The sequence below is a fragment of the Grammomys surdaster genome, unplaced genomic scaffold, assembly GCF_004785775.1.
Source record: "Grammomys surdaster isolate TR1022 unplaced genomic scaffold, NIH_TR_1.0 126198, whole genome shotgun sequence".
NCBI classification, from domain to species: Eukaryota; Metazoa; Chordata; class Mammalia; order Rodentia; family Muridae; genus Grammomys; species Grammomys surdaster.
The window spans coordinates 5,587,658-5,600,555 of NW_021621003.1; the positions used below are offsets into that span (position 1 = coordinate 5,587,658).

Below are 12,898 nucleotides of genomic sequence, written 5' to 3' on the forward strand. Positions count from 1 at the left end.
GAATACTTGCCCCAGTGAACAAAGATCTCTTGTTATATGATTCTGTGAATTTTAAAACTTCTTATTAGCCATTCGCTCTTATTCTTCATTGTTGACTTTTGAGGAAATTTCATAGTGTGGGAGAATTTGAGCATGGTATTTAGTACAGACACAGGATTGGTATCACTGGCCAGTTCCAGCTTTCCAGAGCTTTATTATGCCAGCTTTCTCTTAGGGACAGGAGTCTTACACATAGCTGTCTCTTTACAATGTGCCATTGACATCGAAATAGTGGGTCACTGAGCTGGCAAGGCTGCCACATGCTCGCAGTGCCAGCAGAAGATCTTAAGTTTGAGTATAGCCGGGACTATCTAGTGAGACTCCTCTGAAAAAAGAGGCTCTTGGGAACTGAGAGAGGTTCATGGCCTACTCTACAGTGAACCTCATCTTGATTAATACATTTGTATCTCACCTGCATTGAACAAAAAGTTGTTTTAGACTTGGACATTCAAAAGTACTGATATGGGCTGGAGAGGTGGCTCAGCGGTTAGGAGCACTGACTGCTTTTCCATAGGTCCTGAATTCAATTCCCGGCAACCATATGGTGGCTCACAACCATCTGTAATGGGATTCAATGCCCTCTTCTGATGTGTCTGAAAACAATATACTCACATACATTAAATAAGTAAATAAATCTTAACCAAACAACCAAAAAAAGTACTGCTATATCTATTGTCCTCTGTCATTAATGGATTAGTCTGTGTGAATCACAGTGCGTGTTAGATGTTTGAAACAAAAGTCTTGTTGGCATGAAATTCTGCCAGCTGTTGGCTCTATTATTTTAAGATTAGCTAACCTCTCTAAACCAACTTTTTCTCAGTAAGATTGAGCATAGCTTCCACCCTTACCTTGAAGAGTGCAGTAAAACGCTGGTGTAGGCTAGGCCAGACCAAAGCATGTAGAAATCAGTATTATTTAAGTGTTCAAAGAATTGTAACCTTCTTGAGTATGATTTACGTTTTCATTCATGTAGAGAAAGCATAAAACATTCTTGCATTCTGTGTTTGCTCACCGACAGCCAAGCTTTTGAAAGAACATTTGGTTTGAGCTTCTGGAGCAGACATATAACCTGATGGTTTAGTGTTCCACATACAATGCCAGCAAAAGGCAGCTTATAGCAAAGTTCTAGGGTGGTATTTATCTCAGTTACTTAGAAGGTTTGCTTCTGTTTCACATAGCAGGGAAAATTCGACTTTGGTCTTTATAGTTTTTTGGTTTCAAAACAAATTCTGAAGGAGGATGAATGGACTGGATACAGTCAACTCTTTTCCTTTGTCCTTAGACTAAGCAACCTGGGGATTCCTGGAGCGTGGGCTTTTCACATTGGCAGCAGGTTCGCCCTGGACAATGTCAGACCAGCCACAATTGGAAGCGACCTTTCCACAGCTCGCTCCTCAGCGCCGGAGCACTCCTTCAACCATGCTGCAGCCCTGGAGAGCTATACTGAGGACCGTTTCGATTATTACGATGAGAATGAAGAGGACGTTGAATATCCACCAATTGAACCAGAGGAGGCCCTGGAAGGTCACAGCAGAATTGATGTGTCTTTCAATTCAAAGGCTGATCCAGGCCTTGTGGATGGAGGCACATCATCTCCAGGTTCCGATCATGCTTCTCCTTTGCCACACCCAGCACCTGGTAACTGGCCATCCTACCGGGAAACAGAATCAGCTTCCTTGGACCCTCAAACCAAACAGGGGCCACCTATGGGAGAGGTAGAGGTCCTGGATTCCAAGGACCCAGCAGAGTTTTTGGATCAGATGGGTACCAGAACCCCAGCCCCTCCAGAGGCGGAGGCAGCTTTCCTGACTCCAGTCAAGGAAGACCTTGGGAGCAGAAACACCCAGTCCTATCCGGAGGCAGGGCCAGTGCCTTCAGTGCCAAATGTTCCTGTCCCTCCTCTGGAAGGAGAAGTCCTTCCTAATTACCCCGTGTCTGGTCACGTGCCACCCCTGAGTGGAGGGAGGTATGTGGTAGGACTGGAGGACCACGTTGGTTCTAATGATCAAGGTAAGTACATTAAAAAACTGGGCATTTGAGGTTTTATTTAAAGAAAATGTAGCAGAATTGACAAACTAGACATGGTCAATCACCTGTGCTAATCCCTGAACCAGGCAAGCTGGGGCAGGCTGAGGCAGGCTGGGACAGGCTGAGGCAGGCTGAGTCCAAAGGATCATCTCGATTTCAGACGAGCTGGGGCTATATAGAGAATTCTAGAATGACACTTCTTCCAAAACAAAACAAAAAACAAAACAAAACAAAACAAAACAAAAATACAGCTATGGTTTTCTTGTGAGTGAATAGGTGAAAAGTTTAGCAAGCAGATTGGAACTGATTTTTTTTTCCTCCTTGTGTTTAAGGAGATAAATTCCCTTTTGCCAAGTACATCTTGGCAGAAAAGTTCTTCTTGGAGCCTGCTGGCCATTAATAATGTGTTCTAAAAAAATTAGGCCTCATGGAGTGGGGAAAGAACTGAGCCATTTGTGCCAGCTCTCCTCCCAAGTGTAATGCAATATTCCAGTTTGCAAGTTCATGGAAGGAGAGCCATTTCAAGGCTTCGTAGGCATTACAGGATGGAGGGCATGGCCATTTAGCTTTGAGTTAGTTTTGCAGATTTAGGCAAACATGCTGAAGAGCCTGCCGGGAGAGAACATTGTAGACACCTGTGTCTGCTGTTATTTCTGGTTCTCATCCCCTCATCTGTGGCCTTCACCTCCTCGGAACCTTATCCGCATTCCGTGACTCAGTGACCATAGCTGGAGGAAGGCCGGGAAATGCCCAGAGGGGACAACTTTTCATCCACACTGATGGACTGGGAAACTGGCCCTAGCTTCATCCCCCCTGTTCCAGGGCCTGGTCACTGATCTCTGCTGGGAGGGAAGGATCAGAGGTCACGGCTCTCTCCACAGTGTTTCAGCTTTACAGTTTTTCTGTCATTGTTTTGACAAAAACATTAACCTAGCATAGAGGACCGTCTGGTTCTGCTGAGACATTTCCTGCAGGTTCAGGACTTGTTTGGAGAAATACTTTAGGTGGGATGAAAACACTTTGTGTTTAACAGAGCATAGAGTAATAGTTAGGGAAGGAGCATTGGTACGAAGTTTGAATCTTGGCCATATTGAGACAACTTATTTCACCAAGTCTCTGAGTTTCTATAAATGTATTGCCAGGATTTAATGTGAGTATATGTGACGTTCTGTGCGCCTACATTAGTCGGTTCTTTAAAAGAGAATAGCGGCCGTCGTTACTGATCTCTAGACGACTAAAACATAGGAAACAGGGCGGAGGATGAGTAGAGAGTGAACAGCTAGGCTGAAAACAGAAAAAAGACTCATTAAAAAGCTTTTGCCTCCTGGCTCCTTTCTCCTTGATGAAGTCTGATGAACAGTTGTTTCTATAAAGCCAAAGCCATGGACTTTTTTTTTTTTTTTAAAGGTTCTAGAACTTTCAGATCCTGCTAACAATCTCCAAAATTTTCAGTGTGGGTTCTTTCTATGTAAAGAGATTTAAAGGCATGAATCAAAGGTTTTTCTCGAAGGGATTTTGTGGTACAGATGTGTTTCTGAGTGATCTTTTGTTGGGGGTTGTATTTTCCTGGCCCAAGAAGAGCACACAGTTATCAAAAAGTAGATCTGTGTACAGTTGGCTGCAACCCGAATGGCTGGATATGGCCCAGCACAAAACTGTAAGCTCACTTAAAACATTCTGAGATTTTTCTTTTGTAACTCATTGTTCTTGAAGCGTGAATTTGGTAGATGACAATGTGTCATGGTGTCAGAGGTTGTGTGTGGCTGTTTAAGAGCTCAGAACGGCCTGAAATGGAACTGGCCACTAGGAATTGAGGGTGACGGCATAACCCTGGAGGGGCATGAACTGTGGTATTTATCAGCTGCCAAATGTAGCCAATACTGACATCGAAATGCCAGAATGTTTATGAAAAAGACATTCAGGGGGAGATTGTCCAACTGGAAGCTTTTAAATCTCAGAGAGAAAAAATACTTTTAAATTTTTTTAAAAAATATTTATGTGTATGCATGTGTGCAAGTTCATGTGTACAAAAGCCTAGCACTTAAGAAAGAATATTTGTGAGCTGTGTGAAGCATAGAAGCATGTAGTTGTTATTATTTATGTTCAGAGGAAACACTGGTGTCCCGGAGGCTTATCCGGCAGCTGTGGGCTTACTCTGGGTAGCTGGAGATGTGGGGGTGACTGAGACCTGCAGGCTCAGGGTAGGAAGTCCCTGACTTCTGGTGGCAGATGGACTTGAGCTCCCCCCCAACCCCCCGGCTCTGTGTGTAGTTTGAGGAGAGATAGCTGTTTGAACCTTGTTGTCTGAATAGAAAGCACCATTCCCAATACATTTTAACTTCCCCTTTAAGCATTCAGTTTGCTGACTCAGGGAATTAGGATCTTGTTAAAGGCTCGGAAAATTTCTCTTCTATTTAGTATTGTTTTTTATTAGGGGTGCACGTGCATGTATGTGCACATGTGCGTTTGTGTGCAGATGAACTCATATGGAGGATAGAGGACAATCTTGCGTGTCACCTTAGGAATGCCATCTATACAGTATCTTTCTGGCTTAGAATTTAGTAAATTCTAGACTGGTGGCCAGAAAGTCCTAGGGAACTAACTGCCTCTGTTGGTTTTGTGTTTGGTTTTTTTGTTGTTGTTTTTAACATGAGTTCTGGGAATCAATCTCTGGTCCTAATACTTGAAAAGCAAGTTCTTTACTGATTGACCCACCTCCTCAATCCTACAGATAATGTATTTATGCATTTATTTACTTTTGAGGCAGAGTCTCACTGTGTAGCCCTAGCTTTCTTGGAACTTGCTGTTAACTGGGCTGTCCTCACACTCACAGAGATCCACCTGCCTTTGTCTCCTGAGTGCTGGGATTAAAGGTGTACACCACTATGCTTGTCCACTTACAGACTTTTTTTTTCTTCAAAATTCCAAGTTCTTTTCAAATTATGTCTGTGTCAGGCATGTCTAGGTTCTGGCCTGGTATCATTTGCTTAACTCTGCTTTCATAACACATCAAGCCAGCAATAAGCCAGCAATACAGCGGATGTGTGAGCATCCTCTCTCTGAGGTGACTTGTATTTTCCAGAAGTTTGTTGTCAAGCCAAGAAATTACCCAAGCACTGGCATGATTGTCCCTGTGAGACACTGAGGGGAAGTTTTCCTGAGCTGCATTGTATATTCTGATACCCTAAGTAGGAACTTTGCTTTAGGTGTACCTTGGTTGGTGCTCAGAATTCACTGGAAGGAGATAGTGTTAGCCTTTCTGGTTGAAGGCTGGAAATGGGTAGTGTCTTGCTGAGTAAGAGGCAGACATGCTTGCAACAAGGCCAGGGACTCCATGGAGGGCCTACATCTGTGTTGGTGGCTGCAGTCACAGAAGTCTTACTGAAGGAGGGATGCTTCAAGCAGGTCTTGGGGATCTGAATCTAAGGCATTAAAAGGGGAGAGTGTAAGAACATTCTGGAAAGGTAGGTACAGAGGTAGAAATGGAACCAGGGTAGGAGTGAGTTAAGGAGTTGCCATAGACGTTTCAGCTGGTAGGAACCAGAGACTGCCTGTGTTGGTGGACAGCCACTGGGGCTGACTAACGGGGTTTTTAGGGTGTTCTTGAACCTGCTGATGCTCTGATTTCCTTTGGCAATGTGAACTAGAAGGGCAGGCACCTGGGCTCCAGATACCCTGTGGTTTCTGCCCCATGGAGGGGTCCTCTTCTTTCTGTTTGGAAGTCATTTATCCTGGAAGAGGCTGAGCCCTTCTCTCTTTACGGCCTTCAGAGGGGTTGCACAAGTGTCCTGCTTACTGGAGGCCATTCTAGGAGAAACTCCAGCAGGCTGTGGACTCAGCCCAGACCTCCTGGCCCCAAAGCCTCAAACCCATGGCTACCCTCCAGGTGGCCAAGACAGTCTGTGACTAGAGGCTTTCATACCTGTGATCACACCTGTGTGCAGAAAGGCCCTTGTGGGTCTTGTCCCTTGTTCAGAAGGTAAGACAGAGCTTGTTAGTGTCCTGACAGCTAATGTAAGTCTGATTGGTTTGCCACCAGCATTGCCACACACCTGGTATATACATAAAAAATGGCCATGCAGACTGGAAGGGAAGGCATGCCACTGCTGTTTGTTACAAAGTAGATATGGTATTTCTATGTAGTCTGTCATCCTGGGAGGTGAAAAATTTGGGGCTGGGAGGATGGGGAATCTGCCCTGCAGTGAAAACATTGATTCTTGTTCTTAAGGGAGCTGTCAGTGTTGTTAAAGGCAACATCTGCCAAAGCTGCTATGGATCAGGTGCAGGAAACCCTGTGTCCTCCTGTGATGTGCACCGTGGAGCCTCCTTGCCTCCAAGGCTGAGAAGGCAAGCCAATGGCTGAAGACAGGTGCTTAAGCCTTTGCACAAAACAAGTTGAAGGATGGGTCAGAGCAAGTCCGGAGGAGACTTTCCTATTTTTGTTAAAAGAGAAGGCTTAAGTACCCTGGCAGGACCCTTGCTTGGTTCCTGTATACATTTCCTCCCAATTTTTCTTTATATTATGGATAAGAGTTTTTAAAAACATTAAATGGGGAAAAGAAATGAGATTTAAAAACAAAACAAAACAAAAAACAAACAAGCCCCTAAGATGCCCTTTGCAGCTGTCTGACCTCAGATGTCAAGTGTACGGCAAATTGAGCTCATTAAACCTGGCAGCCTCTGCCCACTGCTGGCCCAGGCTCGGCTGTGTAGCATTTTAACCATCTATAGTTTTGTGGAGGCAGAAGTACAGATTCCTGGCGTTCATTCCCACAGACAGTTGAGAAGGAAGTGGTAGTATTAAGGTGAGCCTCAGAATTAGGCTTTTAAACAACTATCTCAGCATTCCTAACATACTGACCCTCCCTGTGAAGGTGCCATGCTGAGGGTGAGTTTCCAGAAGAATCCCTCAGCAATTGTCATCTGTGTCTCAGCCAATCATCTGTGAGCCTACCCTCCACACAAAGTGCCTGAGGGCATCCGCTTCACAAACCTTCTGGTTTCCCACACTAAGACCTGTCTCCACTCTGTTCCCCTTCTCACACCTCACATTGTCTCTTCTGCCTCCAGACCTCTTAGACATCTTCTTTCTCATGCTCTTCATTAGCACTTCTTTACCAAGGCCCCAGCTCACCGAGATCAGCCATTTTTGTTTACTGGCTGCTGCCCAGGAGAACACAAGCTTCAGAGCAGCTGTTTGCCTGACTTCTCCACTCGTGGCTCAGAGTGTTTAGTAAATACTTGTTCAACTGTTGTATGAATGAGAGAAAGAAAATCGCATGAGATGTTTCCTTTCCCTGACACGTTTGCATTTTAGGTGTAAGGTGTGCAGGTGCATGTATAGGAGGGTATGGGCGAGGGTTAAAAGGAAGCTCATCTTAACCCAGGGCTGCTGCGTGACTGGGAAAGGTGTGCGCTTGGTTCGGGTTCCATTCTCAAAACACAAATTTCCATAAAAAGCTGAGGAGGCTCTCAGGTTAGCTTACCAATAAGGAGTTCACTCGTGGTTGGAGTTGGAGTCTTATCATTAGGAATCCTCTTATCATTTTTCATTCTGGTTTCTTATTAACTTAGAGCCTTTTCCTGGGACTGAGAGACCGTCACCATGCCTGATGACCTGGGACCTTTATGGTGGTGGTGGGGGGAGGGAGCAAGTGCGAAAGAGCAAGCGAGCTGATTCTCATGAGTTAGTCTCTGATCGAGACACACACACAGTATTAAAATAGCCCTTTTGCATTTGTAGTCTTGTGTGGCTACTGAGCAGTGTCTGTGACTTATGTGATGATCGCATCTAATGTTTTAGTTGGATTAACCTAACTCTTTTGCCTCTGGTCCCCTCTCCATCCCACTCTTCATTTCCTGATAAGGCTTAAAGTAGGGTCTGGGGCAGTACAGTCTTCACAAAATAGCGAAACAGCAAAATCCATCTATCCCTCCCTTAATTTGCAAGCCACGATGTGTGTGTGTGGAAACCTGTTTTCTTTTTAACAGATATAACTGAAAGTGACTCCCCTGTCCACCTGCATTGGATTGCCTTTGTGCCCTAGTGCCAGAAGGGAGGTGAAGAGACAGACTCTGGCTATGTGTGTTGGGGGCTTCTGAGGACAGAGACTGCAGGTAGCACTTGCCTGTGGTCTCACAGAGCAAAGAGGCTGAAGATGGCCCAGCTTGTGACCTTCTGAAGTGCCACCTGTGCTGACTCAGGAGCCCACCTGTACATGTGCACCTGTCAGACTCAGAAGCACACCTGTACATGTGCACCTGTCAGACTCAGGAGCACACCTGTACACGTGTAACTGACTGAGCTGGGAAACTCTGCCCTTTGACACACCTGCATTATATTCACAGCTTTTTACTCACCCTGTTTTTTTGTTGTGATAAGGGGCATAGCTTAGTGACAAAGAGCAGCCAGTATGCAGGAGGCCCTGGGATCATCCCGAATCAATCAATCAATCTCCCCCCCCCTCTTGCGTGCACACATGCACACTCCCCATTCCTAAACCAACAACAATAAGTAGTTTTCTCCATAGAAAAGCCTGTGATATTCTTGTTATGACCCATTCTGCCATGTTTTTGCACTAAGTTTTGTCATTTTTCTATTTAAAAAAAGAGAGAAGTTAATGCCTGTCACTCTCTTCTTTAAAAAAAGTTGAGTTATGATTAATTTTCTGCTTCTGTCAAGCTGGGGTCACTCAGGGGAATCACTGACTCCATTCTGATAGTTCGGCTTTTCTCTTTAGCCAAGGTGCTCTGCCCTGACGACCCCTCCCTCGGCTTGCTGCTTCCCGGGGATGTATGCTTGACGAGGGAATGCTGGTGCTGCGCTCAGCACTGCTCAATAAGTATTTTACTTTTAATGTGTTTAATGTGTTTGGGAATGAGCACATGAGTGTAGGTGCAAAAGTAGACCAGAAGAGGGCAGTATATCCTGTGGAGCTGGAGTTTCCGGTGATTGTGATGCCACCCATTGGAGTTCTGGGAACCGAACTTGGGTCCTTACTGCTCTCAATGCTGAGCCATCTTCAGTCCCCTTCACCACTTCTTACCTGTGTATTTTCTCTCAACCTGCTGCAAACACCGTTAGTTGTTAACGTTTAGTTGTAACCCTTAGTGGCAGTTGGATCCTCCTGGGAGTATTAAGGATCTGGAACCATCAGAGATTAGCCCCACTGCTTGCTGCTCTCATGACTTCTTCAGGCGAGTCATCTTAATCCTTTGCTTCTGTTTCTTTATCTGGAAAACAGATTCAAAGTAGCACTTGCTACCCACAGCTCTGGTGCAATGGAGGGTTAATGTTAAAGCTGGTGGTCTATGCCAAGCCTGTTTAAATGTTAGCTCTGTAATACTTGTGTTTGCTGATGCAAGTGTTTGTCCCAGCCACATTGTTACACATCGGGAGCTGGCTCTTCTCATTGTCTTGGTTTTTGTTCTTGCCTGGAATACTCTCCATAAATAGAGTCTTCAGTTTCTTCCAGCCTGGCCTGTTCCCTCGTTTTCAGACATAGCCCTGGAAGACCACCACAGCCTGTTTTTCCCTTTGAGTGGCCAAAGCTGACACTCTGGCCAGCATCTGTGGCTAGAATGCGCGGAAACCCCTTGCCCTCCCTGTTTGATCCAAATTCTCTAGGTGTCCCTCACCTGCTCTCACTTCTGGGAGCAGAGCATACACAGCCACCCTGCCTCCTGGTGGCCCTGGTTGGGATTGGGGTATTGCCCAGCATCCTAGCATAAAGCACTCTCCTGCCTGTGACCCAACTTTCAGGCACACTCTGGCCATTTCTTCTGTAGACGATAACATGATGGCATTGATTCCAGGCTCCTCCCGTTCTTCCTCCCTCCGTTCCTCCCCTTGCACAGATACCTCTATTGAATGACAAGGAGATTTGAGGACCGAGCTTACTCTGGCGCAGAGTGGTTTTGTGGTGATTCTGTGACCATGGACTAGGTTGTTTCTATTGCATGACAATCGTACTCATGCTAGAAAGGACAAAGCCTGCAAAGCTCCTTAACCCTGTTCCTTGGTTTTCTCTCTCTTCCCTCTCCAGTCCTGATTTGTGTGTACATCCCTTAAGTTTGGGCTCCTTAAGAGTTAGACCCTGGTTCTTAGCTCCCCTTTTGGCTTCTTCTCAAAAGGTTACTCTTACGTTGAGTCATACAAAATTGCTATTATTTGACCTTTTTTTTAACCTCACCAATTATGATTTCATAAAGCTCACTGTAGGCGCACTTATGGTTTGCCTGCAGGGCTGCTCCCAGGCTGCAGTGAGGCAGCCACTCAGCTCACGGGCGTTGTAATAAGACCCAGTTGGCTGCTATGGTCTGAGTGGCTTGCCAGAAAATATAAAGTTAATCCCTCAGGCTGAATGTTACTCCTGTCTTTGCAGCGTCAAATCTATTTGTTTATTTTAGTCCAAGCTGACTTGTGATGTCTGGCGAAGCTTGGTAGCAACAGTACTGGAATCCTTTGGCCTCTCTGATGCTCCTTTCCTTTATTCTGCAGTCTTCACGTACAATGGCGCCAACCGGGAAACTTGCGAACACAGCCACGGCCAGTGCTCCCGGCATGCCTTCTGCACCGACTACACCACTGGCTATTGCTGCCACTGCCAGTCTAGGTTTTATGGAAACGGGAAGCACTGCCTGCCAGAAGGTGATTGACAGGCTGGGGTGGCTGTGGGTATACTGTTGACACCTGCCTGTTTCATCTAGTTAGTGTGGGTTCTGCCTGGTGGTACATCTCTACTGCCTGAATCCCAGCACCAGTAACTTGCAAGGGTTCAGAGGATGGCTGAGTGATAACTAGGTTTGGACTGGTTTCCCAATTGGAGAATGACTTGAAATGTTTCCATTTTGCCCTCTTTCTGACTTGGTTAGAGCTAAAGGGTAAAGAAGGGGAATGGAAGAGATTAGTCAGACCTGGGCCATAAGTGAAGAATTGGTCATTGAAGGACTTGTTAAGCTAAACGTGGCTCATACCTACAAATATAACACTGTTGAAACAGGAGAAGCAGGAGGCTCGAGAGTTGAAGGCTAGCCTGGATTTCATTGTGAATTTCAGCATCCTCAGTTGGCATCTGTAGAGAGCTTATTTCAAGAAAACCAAAATCATCAGTGATAACGATAATAGTAAGGCAATGTTTCCAAAGAATGAGCATTCGGTGTGGTCAGGACAGTGAGTTCATCTGTGTACACCTGTCCCCGCCCTGATGATGGCCAAGGCAGAAAGGATTGCTTTTGTCTTTCAGGGGCACCTCACCGAGTGAATGGGAAAGTGAGTGGCCACCTCCGAGTGGGTCACACTCCTGTGCACTTCACTGACGTGGATCTACACGCTTACATCGTGGGCAATGATGGCAGAGCCTACACTGCCATCAGTCATATCCCACAGCCGGCAGCCCAGGCCCTGCTCCCTGTCCTGCCCATCGGAGGCCTGTTTGGCTGGCTCTTTGCTTTGGAGAAGCCAGGCTCTGAGAATGGCTTCAGCCTCACAGGTGAGCAGAACTCAGGTCTGGCAAATAGGGATTCAAAAGTGTACCTGGGCAGCCTCTGCAGATGATTTTATTTCTGGAGAAATGTGCTCAGATTCCAGGCTGTTGGAGGTTTTGAATTACAGAGGTTTTGCTGTATATTCAAAGCTTTCTGCTCTTACGGAAACACAATGGTTTAAAGACTGGTAAGTTTCTATTTTCTACTATCATCCCTCAGCATGGAAGTATCAAGTTGGTGTAACTTTGGTACTTTCTCTGTTAATATGCTAGATTTTAAAGAGGACAGGACGGGGGAATTGAGAGTCTTTGAGACCTTTGGGAGATCGGGGGTCTGCAGTTTCTAGAACTGAGCCTAGGCACAGCATACTCTCCTTAGGTACCGTCTCCAGCAGAGACTGGGGAGAGGACATGCACACTCGTGTCTTGAACTCATGCCTCTTATGTGATAGGCAAGTGCTCTGTCATCCAAGCCCCAGCCAGTCCTCAGAATGACTTAAACAAGAGTTCTTGTCACCCACTTGCTGATTTCTGTCTTCTGCAGGTGCTACCTTTGTCCATGATGTGGAAGTGACTTTTTACCCTGGAGACGAGAGGGTTCGTATCACTCAAACTGCCGAGGGGCTTGACCCAGAGAACTATCTAAGCATTAAGACCAACATTGAAGGCCAGGTGCCCTTCATCCCTGCGAATTTCACAGCCCACATTCCTCCGTACAAAGAGTTTTATCATCACAGGGACTCAGGTATGTGTCTTTCTACAGCTGTAAAGTGGACATAGTGCCGACCTCTCAGGAGAGTGACAAGGGTCAGGTTAAATGAGTTGTCACATGGAGTGTCCCAAACTGCATGGAACACAAAATGAGGTTCATATAATTTTGTTATTTTTTTAGGAAGTATATATAGTTAGTATTTTATGTGTGTATATATATAAAATATATAGGTGATTAGAGTGCTGACTTCTGTCCACAAGAATGTCCTAGTATATTTGCACATTATTTTTTGATAGTAATAACTGATAAGATACAACCCTCTTGGGCATTCGTTACATTGATTATTAGAATTTATGATTGTCTCTAACTGTTTCAGCTGATGGTTTTAGTTTGCTTTAGGAGTCACAGAAAGATGTTTTCCAGCGTTCTGAAAAAAGCTGATATTTGGACTCAACATATAGATGGATTCAAATCCTGAATTTGCCATTTAAAATCTATGGGGGAAAAAATCATTGGAAAGTCTATTTTCTCATTTTTTTAGCATAAGAATAAAAACATATTTTCTGATGTTGATACATTGCATAAGGTATAATTAGCTGTATAAAGTATGTCCAGCTTGCCCTGTCTCAGGGTA

At 45.2% G+C, this 12,898-nt stretch overlaps 1 protein-coding gene across 1 annotated transcript in view; it reads left to right on the plus strand.

The window, feature by feature from the left end:
- Nid2 (nidogen 2) overlaps positions 1-12,898 on the plus strand; it is a 60,010-nt gene that overhangs the window by 16,483 nt on the left and 30,629 nt on the right. Inside the window, exons 4-7 of the mRNA XM_028758532.1 lie at positions 1,322-2,049; positions 10,568-10,717; positions 11,313-11,558; positions 12,097-12,297. Coding sequence (XP_028614365.1) covers positions 1,322-2,049; positions 10,568-10,717; positions 11,313-11,558; positions 12,097-12,297 — 1,325 coding nt within the window. The remainder of the gene's footprint in view (positions 1-1,321; positions 2,050-10,567; positions 10,718-11,312; positions 11,559-12,096; positions 12,298-12,898) is intronic.